The sequence below is a fragment of the Coregonus clupeaformis genome, chromosome 18 (genome assembly GCF_020615455.1).
Source record: "Coregonus clupeaformis isolate EN_2021a chromosome 18, ASM2061545v1, whole genome shotgun sequence".
Lineage (NCBI taxonomy): Eukaryota > Metazoa > Chordata > Actinopteri > Salmoniformes > Salmonidae > Coregonus > Coregonus clupeaformis.
The window spans coordinates 14,590,571-14,617,894 of NC_059209.1; the positions used below are offsets into that span (position 1 = coordinate 14,590,571).

The following is a 27,324-nucleotide window of genomic DNA, read 5'->3' on the forward strand; positions in this document are numbered from 1 at the left end:
TAAAGTGGTCCTGTGGACAGATACTCCAATATCCGCTGTGGAGATTTGCAGCTCCTTCAGGGTTATCTTTGGTCTCTCTGATTAATGCCCTCCTTGCCTGTTCCGTGAGTTTTGGTGGACGGCCCTCTCTTGGCAGGTTTGTTGTGGTGCAATATTCTTTCAATTTTTTAATAATGGATTTAATGGTGCTCCGTGGGATGTTCAATGTTTCGGATATTTTTTTATAACCCAACCCTGATCTGTACTTCTCCACAACTTTGTCCCTGACCTGTTTGGAGAGCTCTTTGGTCTTCATGGTGCCGCATGCTTGGTGGTGCCCCTTGCTTATTGGTGTTGCAGAGTCTGGGGCCTTTCAAAACAGGTGTATATATACTGAGATCATGTGACAGGTCAGGTGACACTTAGATTGCACACTTAGACTTTATTTAACTAATTATGTGATTTCTGAAGGTAATTGGTTGCACCAGATATTATTTAGGGGCTTCATAGCAAAGGGGGTGAATACATATGCACACACCATTTTTCCTTTATTTATTTGTTAGAATTATTTGAAACAAGTTTTTTTTTTTCATTTCACTTCACCAATTTGGACTATTTTGTGTATGTCCATTACATGAAATCTAAATAAAAATCCATTAAAATTACAGGTTGTAATGCAACAAAATAGGAAAATCGCCAAGGGGGATGAATAATTTTGCAAGGGACTGTATGTAGCAATTAACAAACATACTGTATATGGAAATGTTTGCTCTATCCAAAATTACAATCAACTGATTGCAGCATTACTGCAAAAATGGAGGAGGCAAGTGGGAGAAGGTATGTTTGTTTTCCCTTTATTAAAGACCAAAATTGGCAACAACAAAAAAAAAATATAAATAAAAAAATATATATGTTTTTCTTGAGGAACAAATGTTGAAGGCAGCGCCATACAGGTTGGACAATAGTTGGGATTACATTTTTGATGTGCCGATTCCATGTTACATTGTTTATGAACTTATACGCAAAACAGCGCTTGATTCAAAACTTAGAGTTTTTCCATTTAAATTATTAAACAAAATTCTTGCCACAAATACAATGTTAAATATACGGGGCATACAACCATCTCAGTTGAAGTCGGAAGTTTACATACACCTTAGCCAAATGCATTTAAACTCAGTTTTTCACTATTCCTGACATTTAATCCTAGTAAAAATTCCCTGTCTTAGGTCAGTTAGGATCACCACTTTATTTTAAGAATGTGAAATGTCAGAATAATAGTAGAGAGAATGATTTATTTCAGCTTTTACTTCTTTCATCACATTCCAAGTGGGTCAGAAGTTTACATACACTCAATTAGTATTTGGTAGCATTGCCTTTAAATTGTTTAACTTGGGTCAAACGTTTCGGGTACCCTTCCACAAGTTCCCACAATAAGTCGGGTGAATTTTGGCCCATTCCTCCTGACAGAGCTGGTGTAACTGAGTCAGGTTTGTAGGCTTCCTTGCTCGCACACACTTTTTCAGTTCTGCCCACAAATGTTCTATAGGATTGAGGTCAGGGCTTTATGATAGCCACCCCAATACCTTTGTTGTCCTTAAGCCATTTTGCCACAACTTTGGAAGTATGCTTGGGGTCATTGTCAATTTGGAAGACCCACTTGCGACCAAGCTTTAACTTCCTGACTGATGTCTTGAGATGTTGCTTCAATATATCGACATAATTTTCCTTCCTCATGATGCCATCTATTTTGTGAAGTGCACCAGTCCCTCCTGCAGCAAAGCACCCCCACAGCATGATGCTGCCAGCCTCGTGCTTCACGGTTGGGATGGTGTTCTTCGGCTTGCAATCACCCCCTTTTTCCTCCAAATATAACGATGGTCATTATGGCCAAACAGTTCTATTTCTGTTTCATCAGACCAGAGGACAGTTGCAAACCGTAGTCTGGCTTTTTTATGGCGGTTTTGGAGCAGTGGCTTCTTCCTTGCTGAGCAGCCTTTCAGGTTATGTCGATATAGGACACGTTTTACTGTGGATATAGATACTTTTGTACCTGTTTCCTCCAGCATCTTCACAAGGTCCTTTGCTTTTGTTCTGGGATTGATTTGCACTTTTTGCACCAAAGTACGTTCATCTCTAGGAGACAGAACACATCTCCTTCCGGCTACGTGGTCCCATGGTGTTTATACTTGCATACTATTGTTTGTACAGATGAATGTGGTACCTTCAAGCGTTTGGAAATTGCTCCCAATGATAAACCAGACTTGTGGAGGTCTATAATGTTTTGGGGCTGATTTCTTTTGATTTTCCAATGATGTCAAGCAAAGAGGCACTGAGTTTGAAGGTAGGCCTTGAAATACATCCACAGGTACACCTCCAATTGACTCAAATGATGCCAATTAGCATATCAGAAGCTTCTAAAGCCATGACATCATTTTCTGGAATTTTCCAAGCTGTTTAAAGGCACAGTCAATTTAGTGTATGTAAACTTCTGACCCACTGGATTTGTGATACAGTGAATTATAAGTGAAATAATGTGTCTGTACCAATTGTTGGAAAAATGACTTGTGTCATGCACAAAGTAGAGTTTGTTAACAAGAAATATATGGAGTGGTTGAAAAACGAGTTTTTATGACTCCAACCTAAGTGTATGTAAACTTCCGACTTCAACTGTAGCTTGTTTCTGGTCACAGGTTCAGGAATGGCTGAAAAACTACAACATTTATCTAAAATTAACCCTACAAATAGCACTGTTGGGAGATTTGGAAAACCATAGTCAATCAACAATATAATACAAATTTTTAGTAAAAATATTTATCTTTAACTTACAATCTGTAGATACTATATAATTAGACAGGTTCAGAATGTATGTGAAACATCACAGCACAGTTACAGTACATGGCACATGTAAATCATAAGAGGGCGGTTTACGGAGAAAAGCTCATGTTCTAAAACAGTTATGACTGAAAACACAATTCATATAAAAATATCAAATTACTTTATTTTTGCTAAGTAATTACTGTAATTACTGTAAAAAAACAAAACATGTATGAACATGTGTGTAGAATGTACATGTAACAACAAAATAAAAAACAAAGTTTATTTTTGTCCTCCGAGGAGACCTTAATATTCACAGAATAAGCCTCAGCTGACTCCTCTTAGGTACATCTGTGCAGCACACAGACATGGCTACTTTCTTAAGGACCAGGCTTCATGTCAGCACTGCTTCTGACACCACATGAATTAGAAATAAATCAGCACATAATTATGTGTGCAAGTGATCTGTTCAACATCCGCAACATGTTCAAAGACTGTTTTAAATAGTGTAGTAGACTGCATGGAGAGGATCATACTGCGATTATGTGAAGAAATCTGCAATAATGTGGAATTAGCATTCAGTCCATCCAGGATTCTGAAATTCTGCGATAATATGTTTTTTGCTAAATAAACAATTACCTGCATATTATGTAAGGGTTTGCAAATTTGACAAATCACCACACTATTTCCACATAAAACAGTCAAATCATCGCAATATTATTGCATAAAACGTTTTCTCTCGTCAGCGCATTTTCACAACAAATTGGACAAAATCATTGCATATTGCCATGCAAAATGTCAGAATTGCTGAAGTAAAATTAAGCATTTTAGTCCGCAAGTATCATAAAATATCATGCAAAATCCCAGAGGGACTGTAGTGTTAGTGCATACAGGGTCTTCCTCCCACACTTGAATTCACAAGAGGACGAACATGGCGTGCAAAGCTGTTCACTCCCTTCAGCTTCACAGTACCTTTTCTCCAACATCAACGTGGAATCGCACAGATTATATGCAGATTGAAAGAGAATGGACTTGGCTATTTTAGGAGCACCATTATGCATACTGTAAGCAGCTCGCACTGTGCAAGAAAGCATGCTGAATGTACCAGGATGGTGAGGAAGTTTTAGCATGTCAAAGTCTGAGTGGGCCAGGTCTCGGAGTTGATGTGAAGCACAGAAATGCTGACCAAGGCCCATATATTAGGTGCTACTTTACCCCGAAAGTCAAGTATTTTGTAACATAATGGCCGATCAGTGCCCATTAAACGTGTAATACATTATTAATGTATTACACAAGTTTATGGTGACTAATAAGGCCCTCACAGGTGAAAGAATGGATGCTCCCTTACCACATATTAAAAATAAATATCAAATTCATCATTAATTAAAACCAGTAATTAAAAGTAATGTGCATTTTGTATCCAATAAAGAGAAGTGATAAGGCCTGATGCTCATAAAATTGCAGATAATTTCTTAAGATGATGGGGATTGCTACAATGTGCAAATGTGTCACACTTGGTTTTATTAATCACTGCTTCATATTAAAACTTTAGCAATACTACATCTGTGGTTTTGTATGACCTAAGGTAGGCAGAAAACATATATTGTACATTTACCCAGTTTCTATTCCACCATGGGGTCAGACGCGCACCATTTAGTTTTTTACAGGTACAGGATTCTCTCCACTTATTTATTTACACTGAGTGTACAAAACATTAGGATCACCTTCCTAATATTGAGTTGCACACCCTTTTGCCCTCAGAACAGACTCAATTCGTCGGGGCATGGACTCTACAAGGTGTCAAAAGCATTCCACAGGGATGCTGGCCCATGTTGACTCCAATGCTTCGCACAGTTGTGTCAAGTTGGCTGGATTTCCTTTGGGTGGTGGACCATTCTTGATACACACGGGAAACTGTTGAGTGTGAAAAACCCAGCAGCGTTGCAGTTCTTGACACACTCAAACCGCCTGTCACCTACTACCATACTGCGTTGAAAGGCACTAAAATATTTTGGCTTGCACATTCACCCTCTGAATGGCACATACACAATCCTTCTTTAACCTGTCTCCTCCCCTTCATCTTCACTGATTGACGTGGATTTAACAAGTCACATCAATAACAGATCAAAGCTTTCACCTGGATTCACCTGGTCAGTCTGTGTCATGGAAAGAGCAGTTTTGTACACTCCTAATGTTTTCCTAATGTTTTGTACACATTGTATAAACACAACTAAAGCTTATAGTTTAACACCTGACCCTATCAAACAGCAAACATTGGCTGCTTCCTGTGTGATACGCCATGAATGGTGTTGGGGAACAGAGTCAAATGAAGGCTGTGTTGCCTCGATGTCAGGCATCCTTTCATAGAGAGGTTCCATTGATCTCACACTTACATATCCCCTCTATTTGAGAGATGTCTACAAACAGCAAATACAGTGCATTCGGAAGAAATTCAGATCCCTTCCCTTTTCCCACATTTTGTTAATATACAGCATTATTCTAAAATTGATTAAATAAACAAAAATCCCCATTTATCTAAACACAATACCCCATAACGACAAAGTGAAAACAGGTTTTTCAAAATTGTTGCTAATTTATAAAAAACAAAAACCTGAAATACCTTATTTAAATAAATATTCAGACGCTTTGCTATGAGACTCGAAATTGATCATCCTTGAGATGTTTCTACAACTTAATTGAAGTCCACCTGTAGTAAATTCAATTAATTGGACATGATTTGGAAAGGCACACACCTGTCTATATAAGGTCCCACAGTTGACAGTGCATGTCAGAGCAAAAACCAAGCCATGAGGTCGAAGGAATTGTCCGTAGAGCTCCAAGACAGGATGGTGTCGTGGCATAGATCTGGGGAAGGGTATCAAAACATTTCTGCTGCGTTGAAGGTCCCCAAGAACACAGTGGACTCATCATTCTTAAATGGAAGAAGTTTGGAACCGCCAAGACTCTTCCTAAAGCTGGCCGCCCGGCCAAACTGAGCAATCGGGGGAGAAGGGCCTTGGTCAGGGAGGTGACCAAGAACCCGATGGTCACTCTGACAGAGCTCCAGAGTTCCTCTGTGGAGATGGCAGAATCTTCGAGAAGGAGAACCATCTCTGCAGCACTCCACCAATCAGGCCTTTATGGTAGAGTGGCCAGAGAGAAGCCACTCGTCAGTAAAATGCACCTGACAGCCCGCTTGGAGTTTGCCAAAAGGCACCTTAAGGACTCTCAGACCATGAGAAAGAAGATTCTCTGGTCTGATGAAACCAAGATTGAACTCTTTGGCCTGAATGCCAAGCATCACATCTTGAGGAAACCTTGCACCATCCCTACGGTGAAGCATGGTGGTGGCAGCATCATGCTGTGGGGATGTTTTTCAGCGGCAGGGACTGGGAGACTAGTCAGGATCGATGGAAAGATGAACAGAGCAAAGTACAGAGAGATCCTTGATGAAAACCTGCTCCAGAGCTCTCAAGACCTCAGACTGGGGTGAAGGTTCGCCGTCCAACAGGACAACAACCCTAAGTACACAGACAAGACAACGCATGAGTGGCTTCGGGACAAGTCTCTGAATGTCCTTGAGTGGCCCAGCCAGAGGCCGGACTGAAACCCGATTGAACATCTCTGGAGAGACGTGAAAATAGCTGTGCAGTGACGCTCCCCATCCATCCTGACAGAGCTTGAGAGGATCTGCAGAGAAGAATGGGAGAAACTCCCAAAATACAGGTGTGCCAGGCTTGTAGTGTCATACCCAAGACAAAAACTGTTTTTGCTTTGTCATTATGGGGTATTGTGTGTAGATTGATGAGGGCAAAAAACTATTGAATCAATTTAAGAATAAGGCTATAACATAACAAAATGTGGAAAAAGTCAAGGGATCTGAATACTTTCCGAATGCACTGTAGAGGCTACTAGGCAGAGAAGTGTGTGTGTGTGTGTGTGTGTGTGTGTGTGTGTGTGTGTGTGTGTGTGTGTGTGTGTGTGTGTTTGCATACGTGTCTGCCTGCTTGTGTGCATGTTTGTGCATAAATTAGTGAGTAACTGAAATGGCATCAACCTATACTGCATGTGTTTTGTCTTACATTTTGTTTTTATTTTTTCATTCACAAACTCAAAGGGCTTGTGATGTGGAATGCCAAACGCAGAATATCTATTTTGGTATGGAAGAAAACAGAGACTTTATCCCTAAAAAAGATCAAATAAGCCATATACTTGAACAAGAAAGAGGAAAATCTTTATAACCATCTAAAGAAGGAGATGGGATTGAGAAGACATAAACAGGACATGAACATGGTGTGACGTCACGAGAGGCTACACAGCTTTCAGCGGGATTGCTCAAGTAGTGCAAGGAGACAAGGTTCAAACAAAACAAGGATTTTATTATAGGTCTTGGGAAATTAACTAAAATATAACAAAATTCTGTTCTCTTGTGGCTCTTTAAGGGTTAACAGTTCAGGGATGTCTCTTCCACATCCAAAATCATAATTCTCACTCGCTCAGATAACTTTTCCCCAGCCTTACTGTAGTCCACGTTGCAGCTAGTGGCCAACCCAGCAAAAAGTCCTTCCAAATGTCTCTCACGTATTTCCACAGGTGCATATATCCAAAGGTGAGTATTTCCCAAAGGTAAGTATCTCCAAATCCTTATATTCCTCATGGAAGTGGACGTGCAGCACTCTTGTTCTCCAGAGAGCCCAGCTTGGAGACTGTCTCTCTTCCCTTCCCAAACCTTCAGCTCATCAGCTCCTCATTTGTTTCAGCTGCGTGGGAAGATTGGCCATAGAGGGGTGGAGTTCCCGACCATACCAGCAGATGGAGCCATAGCTGTCTGGGTTTGCAGCCACCTCAGGGGATGTAACGTCCTCTCAGGACACAGCCTCTCGTGACATCACACATCCCCTCCCTCGGGACCGACGTCCTCGTCGGGGTAAAGGCAGCTAAGAAGGCATCACGCCGGGAGAGGGCGTCCCGCATTGCCGTGGTGCTTGCCAGCCTGCTCTCTCTTCAACTCCTCCACCTCTAGGACCAGGGACTCAGCCTCCTGTTGTCTCTCCTTGAGTTTCTTACTGAACGCATCAGCCTTGGTTTTAGCAGAGTTTAGCTTCTGTTGAGCAGCTTTCAGTTCCTTCTCTCTCTCTGCCTCCGCATTCTTCATCTTGTTCTCCAACACCTTGTACTTCTCCTCTGCCTTCTTCTGGACCTCCTTACTACTGCGCAGGGTCTCCTCACACTCCTCGATGGTCCTGCGCAGCCTCTCCAGCTCCTCCTGTTGCTTAGGGAAGGAGCTCTGTTGGAGTTTAGCCTGGAGGATATCTAACTCTTCTGTCTTCATGTCTAACTGTTGCTTTAACAAACGATACCTCTCAGCGGTCCCCTTCAGACCAGACAGTTCTTTGTCCAGATTCTGTAGCTCCGTCTCTGTGTCGGTCTGGGCACCTGCCATCCCTATCAGAGCCCGGGGCGGGAGTGAGTAACTCGGAGGATTGCACCGGAGCCTTCCCAGGATGAGTCTTGCCTCTCCGTTTCCGAGGTACTCGGGTTATCCTCTCCTGAGACTCTCTCCAGAGTGGGTAAAAGGCTGGGCAGTCTCGTCCAATTAGGACAGGGACGGGGAGGGAATCAACCACCCCGCCGTCGTGTGTATGGTTCCCCCGTGTGCTGGTCATTGTAAGTTCAGTAATGGGGTATTCTCTGGTGTCCCCATGGACACAGGAAACTGGGAGGACTTTCCCCGGGTCAGACACGTTGGGCCCACCAAATCCTTACGCACCAGGGTGGCCCGGCTACCAGAATCCAGTAAGGCCTCCACATCATGGTGATTCACAGTTACCGGGCAGGTGGGGGTCGATCTGGGCCGCCATCTACGACTCCCAAGAGCGAGGCAAAACGGTGTGTGGGTGCTGAGCTGGAGGACTCCGCAGTGGGCATAGGTTCATCGGCTGGTTTCCCACACTGCCAGGAGATATGTCCCATCTCCCCCACACCGGTAACACTGTCGAAGTTTCCCCCTCCTGGTGTACTCTTCTTGGACCCGCCTGGTTTCTGGCTCCCCCTGAGCCGGGATAAGTCCTGACGTGGCTGGGTTCGAGACCTTGGAGTCCTTTGGACGGGTTCTTCCCATTTGTGGTGGGGCCGCACTCCTGGGGGTCTTTTTCGGGAAGCATTCAGCATCTCCGCTGTGGCCTGGTACTTTTCCACAGCTTCCACGGTCAGATCAGCCGTGGTCAAGGCCTGTTGACTGATGACCCGTTTTTGCCTCATAAGGCAGGGGCGCGTAGGTAACGATCCACCACAACGGCCTCCACCACCGCCGCTGCTGTATTCCTCTGCGGATCCAGCCATTTCCTTGCGATTCGGACCAGTTCATGCATCTGCGCCCGAGGAGGTTGGTCTGGTTGGAAGGTCCAGCTGTGAAAGCGCTGGGCCATACCAAACTTTGTGAGTCCATATCTGCTGAGGATCTCAGACTTCAGGGCATCATAGTCAGTAACCTGGTCAGGGCCCAGGTCCCGGACAGCATTCAGCGATTCCCCGGTTAGAAAGGGGGCTAACAGACCAACCCACTGTTGCTTGGGCCAGGCTTCCCTAGTGGCCGTGGCCTCAAATGCATGCAGGTATGCCTCAATGTCATCGGTAGCTCCCATCTTAGATATAAAGTCACTTGCCTTTATTGGGCGGGTATTTTGGACCACCCTCTGTCTCTGCAACTGCAATTCCTCTGCCTTCAGAAGGTTGGCTTTCTTTGCTCCTCCAAGAGAGCCACGTTTGCTTGCATCTGGGCTTGCTGGCCAGCAACAAGGGCTTTCAATATGTCCTCCATTTCAGTCGGCGGGGAGCCTACGGCCAACTTGGAAAACTGGGTGATCAAACCTTCGGTATCCTCCTATGACATGCACTATTAACGCTTGAGCTTGCCTGTATTCTCCACCATCTGTGACGTCACGAGAGGCTACACAGCTTTCAGCGGGATTGCTCAAGTAGTGCAAGGAGACAAGGTTCAAACAAAACAAGGATTTTATTATAGGTCTTGGGAAATTAACTAAAATATAACAAAATTCTGTTCTCTTGTGGCTCTTTAAGGGTTAACAGTTCAGGTATGTCTCTTCCACATCCAAAATCATAATTCTCACTCGCTCAGATAACTTTTCCCCAGCCTTACTGTAGTCCACGTTGCAGCTAGTGGCCAACCCAGCAAAAAGTCCTTCCAAATGTCTCTCACGTATTTCCACAGGTGCATATATCCAAAGGTGAGTATTTCCCAAAGGTAAGTATCTCCAAATCCTTATATTCCTCATGGAAGTGGACGTGCAGCACTCTTGTTCTCCAGAGAGCCCAGCTTGGAGACTGTCTCTCTTCCCTTCCCAAACCTTCAGCTCATCAGCTCCTCATTTGTTTCAGCTGCGTGGGAAGATTGGCCATAGAGGGGTGGAGTTCCCGACCATACCAGCAGATGGAGCCATAGCTGTCTGGGTTTGCAGCCACCTCAGGGGGATGTAACGTCCCTCCAGGACACAGCCTCTCGTGACATCACAATGGTTATATAAAGGCTGTTTTCTAGAGATCCAGCAATGCAGTGTGTTGGTGTCACGGTTTCGGCCGAGGCTGCTCCTCCTCCTGGTTCGGGCAGGCTTCGGCGGTCGTCCCCTCCGGAGTACTAGCTGCCACCGATCTATGTTTCATGTTCGTTTGGTTTTGTCTTGATGTTGTACACCTGTGTCTTGTTAGTCCTCGTTAGTGTCCTATTTAGTTCTCGTTGTGTGTGTTTTTATCTTTGTGTGTGATTGCTCTTCTGTTTTTGTGTTGGAGCTACGTACTTCCCTCCAGTGTTTTGGAGAGGTTTTCGCACATGTTAGTGCGCCGTTTGTTTGACGCCTGTGTGCGCCGTTATTTTGCCTTCGGGCTTATTGTGCTTATTTTCTACGTGAAAATTGCACTAAAGTCTTTTGGACTGAGCTTCTGCGTCCTGCGCTTGATTCATGCACCACACCCACCTTCAGCACCCTTTGACAGAATCACACACCACTATGGAATCAGCAGGATCTGCAGTTACGGCTGAGTCGCTCGAGGAGCATGTTTGCGGCCAAGATGACCAGATACGACAACTGGGGACCGCTCTACAGGACGTCATCAACACCCTGCACCGATGGGAGGCCAGCGGGGTACCCACACCTCCACCTACCCTGCCAACCCCATCGGCCGGTCCACCAGTCCCAGGTCCGGAACCCAGGGGGATTCGGCTCTCGCTCCCGAGGGCGTATGACGGAACAGCTGCCGGGTGTCAGGGGTTCCTCCTGCAGGTGGAGCTCTACCTGGCCACTGTACACCCGGTGCCCTCGGGACACGAGAGCGTTTCCGCCCTCATCTCCTGTCTCACGGGCAAGGCGTTGGAGTGGGCTAACGCCGAGTGGAGGGAAGATGGACGCCAACAACATCTCCCACGCCGAGTTCTCCCGCCACTTCAAGGCCGTGTTCGACCATCCACCTGAGGGCAAAGCGGCAGGGGAGCGTCTAGTCCACCTGAGACAGGGGAGGAGGAGCGCACAGGCGTTTGCTCTAGAGTTCCGGACTCTAGCGGCGGACGAGGGTGGAAATGAACGGGCCCTATTCGACCATTTTCGATGTAGCCTACGGGAGGACGTTCAACGTGAGTTGGCCTGCAGGGATACCCATCTCACCTTCGACCAGTTGGTCGATATGTCCATCCGTCTGGACACCCTGCTGGCCACCCGTGGGACGTCCCGAGGGGGTCCGTCCATTCCGCCCTCCGGCACCTCCGAGCCGAGCCCTGGAGCCCGGGGTGCCGGGCGCTAGAGAAAGGAGGGAGGAGGAACCCGAGGGGGGCCTGTCTCCTGCACCAAGTGCGGTCGTGGAGGGCACACTGCGGCCAGGTGCTGGGGAGGGTTCTCCGGGGAGAAGACAACAGGCCACGCACTGGGGGGCCTCCCAAGTGAGTAGACGTCCCACTTACCCAGAGCTTTCTGTTGCGCACTTTTGTATACCTGTGTGTTTTCCACAGGTTGCACCTCATTCCCAGCATAAGGCACTAGTAGATTCAGGCGCAGCTGGGAATTTTGTTGATCGGAAGTATTGTTTAGATTTAGGGATCCATCTCCTACCTGTTGACAAACCTTTTCCCGTTCATGCCTTAGATAGCCGCCCGTTGGGGTCGGGGTTGATTAGGGAGATCACAGCACCACTTAGGATGTGTGCGCAGGGGGGTCATGAAGAGACTATGCAGCTGTATCTGATCGACTTTCCTGCGTACCCAGTGGTGCTGGGAATTCCCTGGTTAAGCACCCACAACCCTGCTATTTCGTGGCAACAGAGGGCTCTCGATGGGTGGTCTGCTCAGTGCGAGGGGCGATGTCTGGGTGTTTCCGTGGGGGCGACTTCGGTGGAAAGTCCAAACCAATTGCCCGCACTGCACATTCCGCCTGAATATGGGGATTTAGCTCTCGTGTTTAGTAAAACTAGGGCGACGCAGTTGCCTCCTCATAGACAGGGGGATTGTGCGATTGATCTCCAGGCAGGAGCAGCGCTCCCACGGAGCCATGTGTATCCTTTGTCTCAAGAGGAGAGAAAAGCTATGGAGACTTACATAGCCGAATCTTTGAGACAGGGATACATTCGGCCCTCCATTTCTCCCGCCTCCTCGAGTTTCTTTTTTGTGAAGAAGAAAGATGGAGGGTTGCGACCGTGCATTGATTACCGTGGTCTCAATCAGATTACTGTGAAATACAGTTATCCACTCCCTCTGATTGCGACCATGACAGAGTCATTGCATGGAGCGCGGTTTTTCACAAAATTGGATCTCAGGAGCGCGTATAGGGAGGGCGACGAATGGAAGACAGCGTTTAGTACCACGTCAGGTCATTTCGAATATCTCGTCATGCCATATGGGTTGATGAATGCTCCATCAGTCTTCCAATCCTTCGTAGATGACATTTTCCAGGATATGCAGGGACAAGGGGTGGTCGTGTACATTTATGACATTCTGGTGTACTCGTCTACCCAAGCCGAGCATATAACCCTGGTGCGTCGTGTATTGAGGAGGCTGTTGGAGCACGACCTATATGTCAAGGCAGAGAAATTTCTGTTCTTACATTTACATTTTAGTCATTTAGCAGACGCTCTTATCCAGAGCGACTTAGATTATATATTTCAACCCACAACCCTGGCGTTGCAAACGCCATGCTCTACCAACTGAGCTACATCCCTGCCGGCCATTCCCTCCCCTACCCTGGACGACGCTGGGCCAATTGTGCGCCGCCCCATGGGTCTCCCGGTCACGGCCGGCTACAACAGAGCCTGGATTCGAACCAGGATCTCTAGTGGCACAGCTAGCACTGCGATGCAGTGCCTTAGACCACTGCGCCACTCGGGAGTGTAGTTCTTCCAGGAGTCGGTCTCCTTTTTGGGTTATCGGTTGTCCGCGTCAGGGGTGAGAATGGAGGTGGATCGTGTGTCCGCTGTGCGTAATTGGCAAACTCCAACCACTGTAAAAGAGGTGCAGCAGTTCTTGGGCTTTGCGAATTACTACCGGAGGTTTATCCGGGGTTTTGGACAGGTGGCAGCTCCCATCACGTCCCTTCTGAAATGGGGTCCGGTGCGCCTGCAGTGGTCAGCTGATGCGGACAGGGCCTTTAGGAGACTGAAGGACCTGTTTACGTCGGCTCCGGTGCTGGCGCATCCGGATCCCGCATTACCCTTTCAGGTTGAGGTAGACGCGTCTGAGGCTGGTATAGGGGCCGTTCTCTCTCAACGGTCCGGCACGCCACCTAAACTCCGCCCCTGTGCTTTTTACTCAAAAAAGCTCCGCCCGGCGGAGCGTAACTATGACGTTGGGGACAGGGAGCTGTTAGCTGTAGTTCAAGCCCTTAAGGTGTGGAGGCATTGGCTTGAGGGGGCTCAACACCCTTTCCTCATTTTGAATGACCATCGGAACCTGGAGTACATCCGGGCAGCGAGGAGACTGAACCCTCGCCAGGCTCGATGGAGTATGTATCTCACCAGGTTCGTATTTAAAATCACGTACATCCCTGGGTCCCAGAATGGTAAGGCAGATGCGCTGTCCCGGCGGTATGACACGGAGGAGAGGTCCGTTGAGCCTACTCCCATACTACAGGAGTCTTGCCTTGTGGCACCGGTGGTGTGGGAGGTCGATGCCGAAATCGAGCGAGCGTTGCGTACCGACCCCAGCCCTCCACAGTGTCCTGAGGGTCGGAAGTACGTTCCGCTCGAGATTCGGGATCGACTCATTTACTGGGCTCACACGTCACCCTCCTCTGGACATCCGGGTATTGGCCGGACAGTGCATTGCCTTAGCACTAAATACTGGTGGCCCACTTTGGCTAGGGATGTGAGGGTTTATGTCTCCTCCTGCTCGGTGTGCGCCCAGTGTAAGGTGCCCCGACATCTGCCCAGGGGTAAGTTACAACCCCTGCCCGTTCCACAATGACCATGGTCCCACCTCTTGGTGGATTTTGTGACAGACCTTCCCCTCTATCAGGGGAATACCACCATCCTGGTCGTTGTGGACCGGTTCTCTAAGGCCTGTCGTCTTCTCCCTATGTCGGGTCTTCCTACTGCCCTACAGACCGCTGAGGCCCTATTTACCCACGTCTTCCGGCATTACGGGGTACCCGAGGATATAGTGTCTGATCGAGGCCCCCAGTTTACCTCCCGTGTTTGGAGAGCGTTCATGGAGCGTTTGGGGGTCTCGGTTACCCTTACCTTAGGGTACCACCCGGAGAGTAACGGGCAGGTAGAACGTGTCAACCAGGATGTGGGTAGGTTTCTGAGGTCGTATTGCCAGGGCCGGCCGGAGGAGTGGGCACGGTACATTCCCTGGGCCGAGATGGCCCAGAACTCTCTCCGCCACTCCTCTACCAACCTAACCCCCTTCCAATGTGTGTTAGGTTACCAGCCGGTTCTGGCACCTTGGCAGCAGAGCCAGATCGAGGCCCCTGTGGTGGATGATTGGATGAGGCGCTCGGAATAGAAGTGGAACGCTGCCCACGTCCACCTGCAGCGGGCCGTCCTTCGTCACAAGGCGAGCGCCGATCTCCACCGCAGTGAGGGGCCGGTGTACGCACCCGGAGATCGAGTCTGGTTCTCTACCAGAAACCTACCCCTCCGCCTGCCCTGCCGGAAGCTGGGTCGGCGGTTTGTGGGGCCCTTTAAAGTCCTGAGAAGATTGAACGAGATATGTTATAGGTTACATCTACCTGTTGAGTATAAGAATATTAACCCCTCGTTCCATGTGTCTCTTCTCAGGCCGGTGGTAGCTGGTCCACTCCAGGACAATGAGATAGGGGAGACTCCTCCGCCCCCACTGGACATCGAGGGGGCTCCGGTGTACACCGTTCGGTCCATCTTGGACTCAAGATGCCGGATGGGGGGTCTCCAGTATCTCGTGGAGTGGGAGGGGTACGGCCCGGAGGAGCGGTGCTGGGTGCCGCGGAGGGACATCCTAGACCCATCTCTCCTGTCGGAGTTCCACCGGGACCATCCCGCGCGCCCTGCTCCGCGTCCTCCTGGTCGTCCCCGAGGCCGGGGGTCGGCGCACGGCTGGAGCCGCGCGTCAAGGGGGGGGTACTGTCACGGTTTCGGCCGAGGCTGCTCCTCCTCCTGGTTCGGGCAGGCTTCGGCGGTCGTCGTCCCCGGAGTACTAGCTGCCACCGATCTATGTTTTATGTTCGTTTGGTTTTGTCTTGATGTTGTACACCTGTATCTTGTTAGTCCTCGTTAGTGTCCTATTTAGTTCTCGTTGTGTGTGTTTGTCTTTGTGTGTGATTGCTCTTCTGTTTTTGTGTTGGAGCTACGTACTTCCCTCCAGTGTTTTGGAGAGGTTTTCGCACATGTTAGTGCGCCGTTTGTTTGACGCCTGTGTGCGCCGTTATTTTGCCTTCGGGCTTATTGTGCTTATTTTCTACGTGAATATTGCACTAAAGTATTTTGGACTGAGCTTCTGCGTCCTGCGCTTGATTCATGCACCACACCCACCTTCAGCACCCCTTGACAGTTGGCCACAGTTGAATATGTCAAATCCATCTAAATGCATGGATTCAGGAATTCAGTTGCATTCCAATTGAACAATTCAATGTTCAAATAAAACTGACTGGGAGTGAAATGGAATTGACCCCAACAATACATAGGCTAATCTATCTGACTATTAATATCAGGGAGATAGCTAAGAGATGTGATGTTCCTGTATACCCAAAGTGGTCCCATTACAACCAGAAACAATAACAACTGAGATCGCCTGAACTCGCTCAACCCTTACGGAAAGAACACATGATTTCACATGTGGAAAATCACGTGATTTCACAATGTGAAATCATATGAAACCATGTGGTGCTGTAACACTTAATGGGATGATATTTCACATGAAGTTTCACTATCACGTGGATAGTTTTCACATGAGATTTCACAGCTGATGCCCTGCAAACAAAAATGAGTCGTTAGGATGTCCCCGGAACTTCATGCAGTCTTTTCAACTCACATATTTGACACACTTGATTACATTGTGTTTGTTTATTTATACAGTTATTATTGAACATGTCCTCACCTAGGATTTTAAGTTACAACCTCTTGGTTCACGGCATTCAGAGCTTCCTGCTACGCCACCATGTCTGTATCAATAACTGATTTCAACTGTATTCCTACCCTTTGGATTTACTAAAGTAAATCTCAATTTAGTTAAAAATACACTCAAGTACAACTATTATATTTATCATAGTGATTCAGGAGTAACATTAAAACAGAATAATATGCCAACTTTAGACAACTATACATATAACCCTCAAATTGCTGAAATAAGTCAATGAAATCAATGATGAGATAATAGTTAGATTAACTGATAACTAAAATATGGCACTCTTTTGAATGAATATGTAGGGGACTTCTGAGACTGCTACAGACTTTGTGGCACAGCAGAAAGATCAGTGTACCCCAAATCTAGAGGTTGTGAGTTCAAATCTCATGTCAAATGTAATAATATTGATTAAAGATGATTACACTATTTTAGCTGAGCAGTGTACCACTTACCTTAAAACCCCCAAACCATTTCATTACTTCCCTTTAAAAAAAACACGTGCTATGTGCAGTTTCACATGTGAAAATCTTTCAAATGTTGTCACGTGTAATTTCATGGTATCACATGTAAAGATGTTGCATCCTAATGTTGTCACATTTGTTTCACATGAGATCATATTTTCACGTTCTCAAATGTTTTCATAAGTGTAGTTTCATGTTATCACATGTTGCTTTTAAATGTTGTCATATGTTATCACATTAACTTCACATAAGATCATGTGAAATTCATGTGGCTTTTCTGTCTAAAATGACAATAAATAATATTTCAGTTATTCTTTTGTTAACTGCTCCATTAAATTCTTACAGAGCTTCTAAAAAGCTTTTCTGAGAAGTTCCTTACTTTCAGGGTAACTGGAAATTGCATGTGATTGCTAAACATGCTTTCCGAGGCAGCAGAGGCTGCATTGGAGGGCATTTATGATAATCAACTGTGCTGATCTTAACCCTGCTGTGCACCATATGCTAATAGTAAGTTAATTAAATATCATTAGCCAGCTCCTTGGGGAAGAGTGCTTATGGAAGTACACTAACCAGAGCTAAGCTAAGATATGAACTTGCTACAGGGATGGAAAGTTCTCCACTAACTAACTACCCTGATTCATAACTATTTTCAAGTTAGAAAAATGTGTACAATGCCTATTGAGGCTTATTTATAGAAGAGGACTCTCAAAAAAGGTTATCTAATGGAAGAATCACTACTTTCACATTGACTCAATTACAGATCACTCAATAAGAAACAGGCTAACATGAGTTTAATTCTTTCATTCATATTTGCGTGATCAAATGTTGTTGACTTGTTTAGATTTTTGGCAGTGTTTGGGACCAATGTGGTTTCGAGTTCTCGTTCAATGACAAACAACGAAGATCAATGTTAAGTGAAATTTGCTGTTGCAAGGGAGAACAGCAAATGTCTCTGATTGGTTCAAAGACAAGAAGGAGGCACTAAAAGTGATGATCTAAGCTTGTAAAAAGAAAAGGGGTAAAAAGTTTAGAAGACTTAACAAAAAAAAGGAAGACACTTGGAGATCAGTCAACCTAAGAGTGCTGACTAGGCATGATCAATCAATCAATGCAGCAGGAGCCACACCAGTCAATGAGGAAGGAGAAGGGTGGGATAAGGTCTTGAAAACGACATGGTTCTGTGTGTGTGTGCGGTGTGTGTGTGTGTGTGTTGTTACACCACATTATGTATTATCTTGAATGGGAGTTGGTGTTACTGCATTGTGTGTGTGTGTGTGTGTGTGTGTGTGTGTGTGTGTGTGTGTGTGTGTGTGTGAATTGAGAGTGTGAAAGAGTGAGAAAGAGTAAGAAAGCTGTTGAATGGATACAGGAACGGTCATATGATTGTACTGCTGATGAGTAGAACACACACACACAAACACAGACACACAAACACACACAAATGAGGGGAACACAAGTTACCAAGTGTAGAAATATCCCACCTGCTGAAGTCTCCTCACTATCTGCTGCTGTAGAGATAGAGGGAGGGAAGAGGGGAGGAAGGGAGAAAGGAGAGAAAGAGAGACCAGTTAATTTATTGTGAGGTAATTTTAAAGGATTTAATGGTGTAACTCCATTGTGAACACTGAATGTTTTGCATTTGCAATAAACTCAATTTATCAAATAATTGACTAATCCTTTGATTGATGGATGGATGGATGGATGAATGACTAAAACACTCAGTTAATAATCTCACTTTGAGTCACATGTACAGTACAACCAACACTGCAGACACAATATATTTTTTCATCAGAACACAATAGTATGCATGCATAATGTATGATTGAACAGGTTAGCTGGTGACAATCAACCAGACACAGAACCACAGAAAAGCCTACTTGTACACAGTGCCATCATGAAATGCAAGTACTTGACCAAACCCCATCAGCCCGTGGCTTTTAAAGACTGGTTAGTGGCCTCTGACTAATGTGGACTCCTCATTCTGGACCAGTGTACAGTAGGATTACTCTGCTAGGCATACACGGCTGAATCCCTATCCTAATCCGATTCCAATGCCATGGGTGAGTGGCAGGGCTGAGGCCTGGGCTGTCTCCCATCATTATCACAGCTCTCTATCTCTGCCCCATCATATACTAGAGCAGGCCTGTCTGCCTCACACACAGAGACACAAACCCAGCCAAACACAGAGGACCAAGGGGAAGAGGTATATGTAATGGTGTTGTTTTCCCAGACTGTATGACATCTACATGTTGTTTTTCTTTCCATCTCTCTGAGACATCATCAAGAGAAAATGGGTTCTCTTCTCTCCTTTCTCGTTCCAAATGATCAGCCGCATTGAATGGATTTGTGGTCCTGTGTGGCTCAGTTGGTAGAGCATGGCACTTGCGATGCCAGGGTTGTGGGTTTGATTCCCACGGGGGACCAGTATGAAAATGTATGCACTAACTACTGTAAGTTGCTCTGGATAAGAGTGCCTGCTAAATGACAAAAAATGTAAAATAGACTAGTATTGCGGGGCGGACTGGGACAAGAATTTGCCCCTGGCATGTTATCCACACCAAACAACATCATTATGTGCGCCACCAACTTACCACATCATTTTGGGTTGACAATTAGACTATAGTTGCTATATATTACTGTCAAAATAGGACTTCAGATGTTCGTTTTTTCAATAGACATGAATAACATACATCTTTATGTGCACTAACTAATATCATAGGCTAAATAATTTGGGTTTCAACACCTGAGGAAGTGGAAACTCAAAACACATTAACTATATAGATTGCTAACTTCAAATGCAATACCCACTGCTACTAGACATGTATTCATCCAACAGTAAATGTAATGTCCTAAAAGAACTTCACAGTTGTAGGCTAATACCCATGAGACATACAGGTCAATGCCCTCGTAATGGCCGGTGCGCATTTCGAATGCGAGTTTGCATGACCGGCCGGCCATTGCCCACTGATCAGCCAACGGCTCATTACATACTTAACAAAAATATAAACACAACATGTAAAGTGTTGGTCCCATGTTTCATGAGCTGAATATAAAAATCTCAGAAATGTTCCATATAAACAAAAACCGTATTTCTCTCAAATGTGTTCAAATTAGTTCACATCCCTGTTAATGATCATTTCTCCTTTGCCAAGATAATTCATCCACCTGACAGGTGTGGCATATCAAGACGCTGATTAAACAGCATGATCATTACACATGTGCATCTTGTGCTGGGGACAATAAAAGACCACTCTAAAACCTGCAGTTTTGTCACACAATACAATGCCACAGCTGTCTCAAGTTTTGAAGGAGCATGCAATTGGCATGCTGACTGCAGGAATGTCCACCAGAGCTGTTGCCAGATAATTTAATGTTAATATCTCTACCATAAGCCACCTCCAACAATGTTTAGAGAATTTGGCAGTACGTCCAACCGGCCTCACAACTGTAGACCTCGTATAACCACGCATGCCCAGGACCTCCACATCCATCTTCGTCACCTGCGGGATCATCTGAGACCAGCCACCCAGACAGCTGATGAAACTGTGGGTTTGCACAACCGAAGAATTTCTGTGAAAACTGTCAGAAACCATCTCAGGGAAGCTCATCTACAAGCTGGTCGTCCTCACAAGGGTCTTGACCTGACTGCAGTTCGGCGTCGTAACTGACTTCAGTGGGCAAATACTTACCTTCGATGGCCACTGACACGCTGGACAAGTGTGCTCTTCATGGATGAATCCCAGTTTTAACTGTACCAGGCAGATGGCAGACAGCATGTATGGTGTCGTGTGGGAGAGCGGTTTGCTGATGTCGACGTTGTGAACAGAGTGCTCCATGGTGGCGATGGGGTTATGGTATTGGCAGGAATAAGCTACGGACAATGAACATAATTGCATTTTATCAATGGCAATTTGAATGCACAGAGATACAGAGACGAGATCCTGAGGCCCATTGTTGTGCCATTCATCTGCCACCATCACCTCATGTTTAAGCAAGATAATGCACAGCCCCATGTCGCAAGGATCTTTGCACAATTCATGGAAGCTGAAAATGTCCCAGTTCTTCCATGGCCTTCATACTCACCAGACATGCACCCATTGAGCATGTTTGGGATGCTCTGGATCAACGTGTACGACAGCATGTTCCAGTTCCCGCCAATATTCAGCAACATTGAAGAGGAGTGGGACAGCATTCCACAGGCCACAATCAACACCCTGATCAACTTTATGCGAAGGAGATGTGTGGCGCTGCATAAGACAAATGGGGGTCACACCAGATACTGACAGTTTTTTTGATCCACGCCCCTACCTTTTCTTTAAGGTGTCTGTGACCAACAGATACATATCTGTATTCCCAGTCATGTGGAATCAATAGATTAGGACCTAATTTATTTATTTCAATTGACTGATTTCCTTATATGAACTGTAACTCAGTAAAAAAAAAATTGTTGCATGTTGCGTTTATATTTTTGTTCAGTGTAGACTAGTATAACAGAGAAAGTATGCAAAAATCATAGCTGCCGGCCATGCCACATTTTTCATTGTTGTATTTTTATATAAAACAAATATTTGTGTGTGTCAATTTCAACAAGCCCACACAACTAGAAAATGTTTCAGCCCATCTGGTATTTGCCAGAATTGCCAGATGGACAATCTGCTCCTGGCTGGGTGTATAGAATGCATGTTCTGTTACTTTAGTGATGTAAACATGAGATTGCAATCTAAGGTGAGTATGTCTGTATTTCTCAGGGGTTGAGGGCCTGTCTAATAATAAGGAGAGGCCTCTCGAATTATGATACAATTTTATGTGCACATTTTCATCTTAAACACTGCATACTAATGACAAATGTGCATAATGGAAGGGTAAGGTGCTCATGAGAGAGAGAGAGAGAGAGAGAGAGAGAGAGAGAGAGAGAGAGAGAGAGAGAGAGAGAGAGAGAGAGAGAGAGAGAGAGAGAGAGAGAGAGAGAGAGAGAGAGAGAGAGAGAGAGAGAGAGAATCAGGGCTATGCTGACATCAGTATTCAAAGTTGTGACGACGTCGCAACATTTGCCTCCATTCCACACATTTCAGCTACAAACATTGTTTGCGGGGCCCTAAGCAGTCTTACGTCGCTTATGCCTAGGGCCGGCTCTGCATTTAGTGGGTGTTTTTGTTGTTTACCAGAAACACTAATGTTTATGCAAATCATGTATTTGAATTGATGAACATGTTAATTGTTGGCCATTGTTATGTCAAGTGTGCAATAGCATTGCCTGTGAAGTGTAACCTATTATCAGTCTGTTCATTGAAAAGTTAGACGGTGTATTATCGATGAAATGTTGTGAATGGTTTATGCCAGGTTAGCGCAGGTCCTTTCTCCCTATTCATGGTAGCTGTTTCTCTAAGTAGTCCTATAGTTATTAGCTCTGCCAGATATACTCAGTTGTGTGAGTTTATTCTATTGCTAGGCCTACTGTCAATTGTATAGGCATTTTTGCCTTTGTACTCGAGTTGAGTTAGTTGGCTATCATATTGGCCAAATAAATTATTGGTTTTCAAGCAAGTTAAGAATTTTGTCATCTATTTTTTCATTTGCATATTTTGTATACAGTACATCTCTGTATCTAGTCTCCTTTTCACTGTCCACTGTAAATAACATTTCATTCCAACCAAGGTGCATGAAATCAGAGACAGACTGGACATATTCAGCCATTCTTGGAGGACAAAATTAACGGAATATAAAGATACTTCATGTGTTTTAAAAGCCTGTTGAGCATTTTAGCCAAGTCCTCTCTTTCCAAATACAATACAGAGAGAGAGAGAGAGAGAGAGAGAGAGAGAGATGCATGGAACAAACTCAATTTCCTTTTCTCAGAACCAAACATCAACATTATCTCTGCCAATATTCTCTGGAGGGGCCCTTGTCCTAAAAACATGCGTAACTTCTCAGACAGATGCAAAAACGTCTCTAAGACTTCTAATACCTTGCACATTACCAAGCTAATGAAATTACTTTTCTCATCAGTCCATCTAAACACACATGACTCATGACTAGGGCCTGTTGAGGTCATATGGTCTGGAAAAACTCATGGCTCCTCTAATGTTTTATCATCTGGACAGTGTCATAGCGGTGATTACAGTATTATGACAGCTCATCTGTTAGCTGAGAGTTGACATAAAACACATATGCATAAAAACACACACATAAGAACACTATAAAACACACACATACGAATGAACATCCATAAACAACTATACAAGGCCCCTAAGTAAGCATTTCACTGTTAGTTTACAGCTGTTGTTTATGAAGAATGTGACAAATACATTTTTCTTTAAATCTTGATGTGAGAAATATGTCTGGCAGAAGAAGCTCCTCATGGATTTGTCCCATGCACCAGAGGACTCCTCTGATCCCAAGACCAAGAGAACAAACACATTCCACAGTTCTCTTATTACGGTTTCCTTGTTTGGCTTACTCTTTACCCACTCTATGGACCAATAAGTGTGCACATGTATGCACACACGAGCACACACTTACCCACACCCACACAGACAGACAGATATGGGCTATTCCCATGATATATTATCCAGGCCAATTTCCCCTCCAACATCAAGTGTGTGTTCCAAAGATGACGGTAAGCCCAATGTTATCTTTGTCTGTGACTAGCCCACCAACACTGGGGAATTGTCCTGGATAGCACACACAAAAACATGGCCAGCGGTCCAGACTTGTGTGTGTGCGTGTGTGTGTGTGCATTTGTATGTGTGTACGAGTACATCTACAGTATGTATGATCATTCATACAGTATGCTGTTGTTGGAGCTAGTTGGATGAGGATGAATTATTCTCTGCAATGTTATTTTATTGTGGCTTGCCAAGAAAAACATATTGTTGACTTTGCTCAGCTCAATACAATTTGGACTAGGGGCATAACAAACATTCTTTTAAATTGGAGAACTAACAAACGCTCAAATGAACTATTGGTATTATTTTATTTTCCCAATGCCTCCAAACATTTCTGTATATTGTTGATAAATACTATGTTTTTTGTTACATAGTTAGGTAAAAATGGCTTCCAGCAAGACATTTTACACTGTACGATTCTATGAAATAAGGCTTGCATAAGGGTTTGGTTGTCATTTCCCTAGCACCACAATATAAATAAACTCAAGCAATGCTGACAACATTATAAAACTACTCAAAGGCTTGACCATAATGGGAAAAGTTCCAACTGCACTTTCCTTACAATTTGCAAATCCTTATTAAGAGAAAATAACATGACTATTGCATTATCAGTCATACAACTTGAAATTATTGTATCCTGTCAAAATTGATGACATGTTAAAGGCGGTATTATACTTAAGAAGTTGCCAGATAAAAAAAAAAAAGTCTAAATGTCAACACTGATTAAAACTGCAATAATCATAGGTCGGTATTAAAGCAAACTGATGTTTCAGATAGTTTCAGATAAAAAAAATCCTATGAAAATACAGTTCTTAGCAACCATTTTAGGATGCTTCACCATCCCAAACTATTTTCTCCTCCTGAGAAAAATAGTATGTATGCGTTGGGTTCCTGCAGTACACTTGTTTTCACTGTAGCAGACATTCTGGCCAATTTCTCCTATAAAAACTTAACAGTCCATGTCAGAGTGATTTAAGGCTGCGTGATCTGAGACATCTGGCTGTGTCTCGCTCCAGATCAGACTCCCTTCAACTGCACACTCATGGGTCTATTGTGCTTTGCTTTGCATTGTATTTTGTTTCTATTTGTCCTTAATTGTTTCTCACTTCCTTTCAACCACTGTGTGCAATAAACCAATGTGCTATCATTATGTGTGCTGAGTTATGGAAATATAATGAACATTATGCAAAAGAGCTGCACATTAGGCCTAACATTTGTTTCATACACTCTTAGAAAAAAAGGTGCTATCTAGAACCTAAAAGGGTTCTTTGGCTGTCCCCATAGGAGAACCCTTTGAAGAAACATTTTTGGTTCCACATAGAACCCTTTCCACGGAGGGTTCTACATGGAACCCAGAAGAGTTATACCTGGAACCAAAAAGGGTTCTACCTGGAACCACAAAGGGTTCTCCTATGGGGACAGCCAAATAACCTTTTTGGAACCCTTTTTCTAAGAGTGTATACTTCAGTTTACATATAGCTTAGGGAAGATGTTTTCAGTGGAGATCTGCCCAACTGATCTGCTCTCGTGCCAACTGTTGCATATATTTTCTGAGGCAAATAAATACATTGTTTGAAAATGTTGGGCCAATTGCAACCACTGATGGCCACTATATTATCACTAGCTGATATCTAATTAAACCATCAATATGGGCTCAAATCAAATGCACAGCTGATCTCAATTGCAACCATCATCCACCACCGATTCACCGCCCCATAGCGCCGATGTTGGTGTTATCTTTTAGTCCTGATTGCAACCAAACTTTTTCAAGATGATTTCACCCTCTGGTGGGTATTATCATCGGAACATTTTAATGTTGCTTCTTGAGCAGACTAAGGGCGATTTATCTATTTGACAATCATTCTGTACAACTAAAATAAACTCTTTAATAATTTCCTTGTTTACCACGCTAAATCTACTATGCCAATGAGCCATACCCTACACACTTTATGAATGGAAGAAATCATGGTGTAGGATTATTATTTTGTTTCCAATTTATGTACAGTATATTTTTCTGCATATCTAAGCATACCTCTTGAGCTGTCTGTATCCTCCTGACTGGTGGTTATTTTTGATTTTTGAAAATCAGGCAATTACCAAATGTAATGAATAAGACTCACATTCCTTTCAATCTTTTACCCAGATTTTAGCAGAGATGCAGTGAATCATATGTATTTTCTAGGTCTACCAACCTTGCCAGCAGGCATGCCAGCTAAGATAGTTAGACAAGCTAGCTACTCTAACTTGATTAATAGCCTAAAATGGCTTCTTGGTAGCTAGTTATGAGGTTTGGAGATTGGGAACCTATCTGGGCTAGCTAAAGCCAACTTAATAAAATTGCTAGGTGCCTAGTAAGTATTACAGAGAAACAACAACAAAAAATATTTTTTTTAAACAGGAGAAATCTGCCCCTGTGTCCCCTATGGGCATGACTCCTCTGCTTCTAGTTTCCGCATGGCTTCCAGCTGTTCAAATAAAATAAAATGTTATTGGCCACATGCGCCGAATACAACAGGTGCAGACATTACAGTGAAATGCTTACTTACAGCCCTTAACCAACAGTGCATTAATTTTTAATAAAAAGGAGAATAAAACAACAAAAAAGTGTTGAGAAAAAAAGAGCAGAAGTAAAATAAAATAACAGTAGGGTGCAGAGTCAATGTGTGGGGGCACCGGCTAGTTGAGGTAGTTGAAGTAATATGTAGAGTGGGGAGAACAAGTATTTGATACACTGCCGATTTTGCAGGTTTTCCTACTTACAAAGCATGTAGAGGTCTGTTATTTTTATCATAGGTACACTTAAACTGTGAGAGACGTAATCTAAAACAAAAATCCAGAAAATCACATTGTATGATTTTTAAGTAATTAATTTGCATTTTATTGCATGACATAAGTATTTGATACATCAGAAAAGCAGAACATAATATTTGGTACAGAAACCTTTGTTTGCAATTACAGAGATCATACGTTTCCTGTAGGTCTTGACCAGGTTTGCACACACTGCAGCAGGGATTTTGGCCCACTCCTCCTTACAGACCTTCTCCAGATCCTTCAGGTTTCGGGGCTGTTGCTGGACAATACGGACTTTCAGCTCCCTCCAAAGATTTTCTATTGGGTTCAGGTCTGGAGACTGGCTTGGCCAATCCAGGACCTTGAGATGCTTCTTACGGAGCCACTCCTTAGTTGCCCTGGCTGTGTGTTTCGGGTCGTTGTCATGCTGGAAGACCCAGGCACGACCCATCTTCAATGCTCTTACTGAGGGGAAGGAGGTTGTTGGCCAAGATCTCGCGATACATGGCCCCATCCATCCTCCCCTCAATACGGTGCAGTCGTCCTGTCCCCTTTGCAGAAAAGCATCCCCAAAGAATGATGTTTCCACCTCCATGCTTCACGGTTGGGATGGTGTTCTTGGGGTTGTACTCATCCTTCTTCTTCCTCCAAACACGGCGAGTGGAGTTTAGACCAAAAAGCAATATTTTTGTCTCATCAGACCACATGACCTTCTCCCATTCCTTCTCTGGATCATCCAGATGGTCATTGGCAAACTTCAGACGGGCCTGGACATGCGCTGGCTAGAGCAGGGGGACCTTGCGTGCGCTGCAGGATTTTAATCCATGTGTGTGTGTTACTAATGGTTTTCTTTGAGACTGTGGTCCCAGCTCTCTTCAGGTCATTGACCAGGTCCTGCCGTGTAGTTCTGGGCTGATCCCTCACCTTCCTCATGATCACTGATGGCCCACGAGGTGAGATCTTGCATGGAGCCCCAGACCGAGGGTGATTGACCGTCATCTTGAACTTCTTCCATTTT

The 27,324-nt window shown here is 44.6% G+C and overlaps 1 protein-coding gene across 3 annotated transcripts in view; it reads right to left on the reverse strand.

The window, feature by feature from the left end:
- Positions 1-27,324, reverse strand: part of LOC121550311 (EGF-like repeat and discoidin I-like domain-containing protein 3) — a 301,126-nt gene that overhangs the window by 207,380 nt on the left and 66,422 nt on the right. For 2 of the 3 annotated variants that reach the window (XM_041862525.2, XM_041862527.2), the window contains one exon: positions 18,333-18,359. In XM_041862525.2, the coding sequence (XP_041718459.1) occupies positions 18,333-18,359 (27 nt within the window). The remainder of the gene's footprint in view (positions 1-18,332; positions 18,360-27,324) is intronic. The other variant, XM_041862526.2, reaches the window with a different exon arrangement.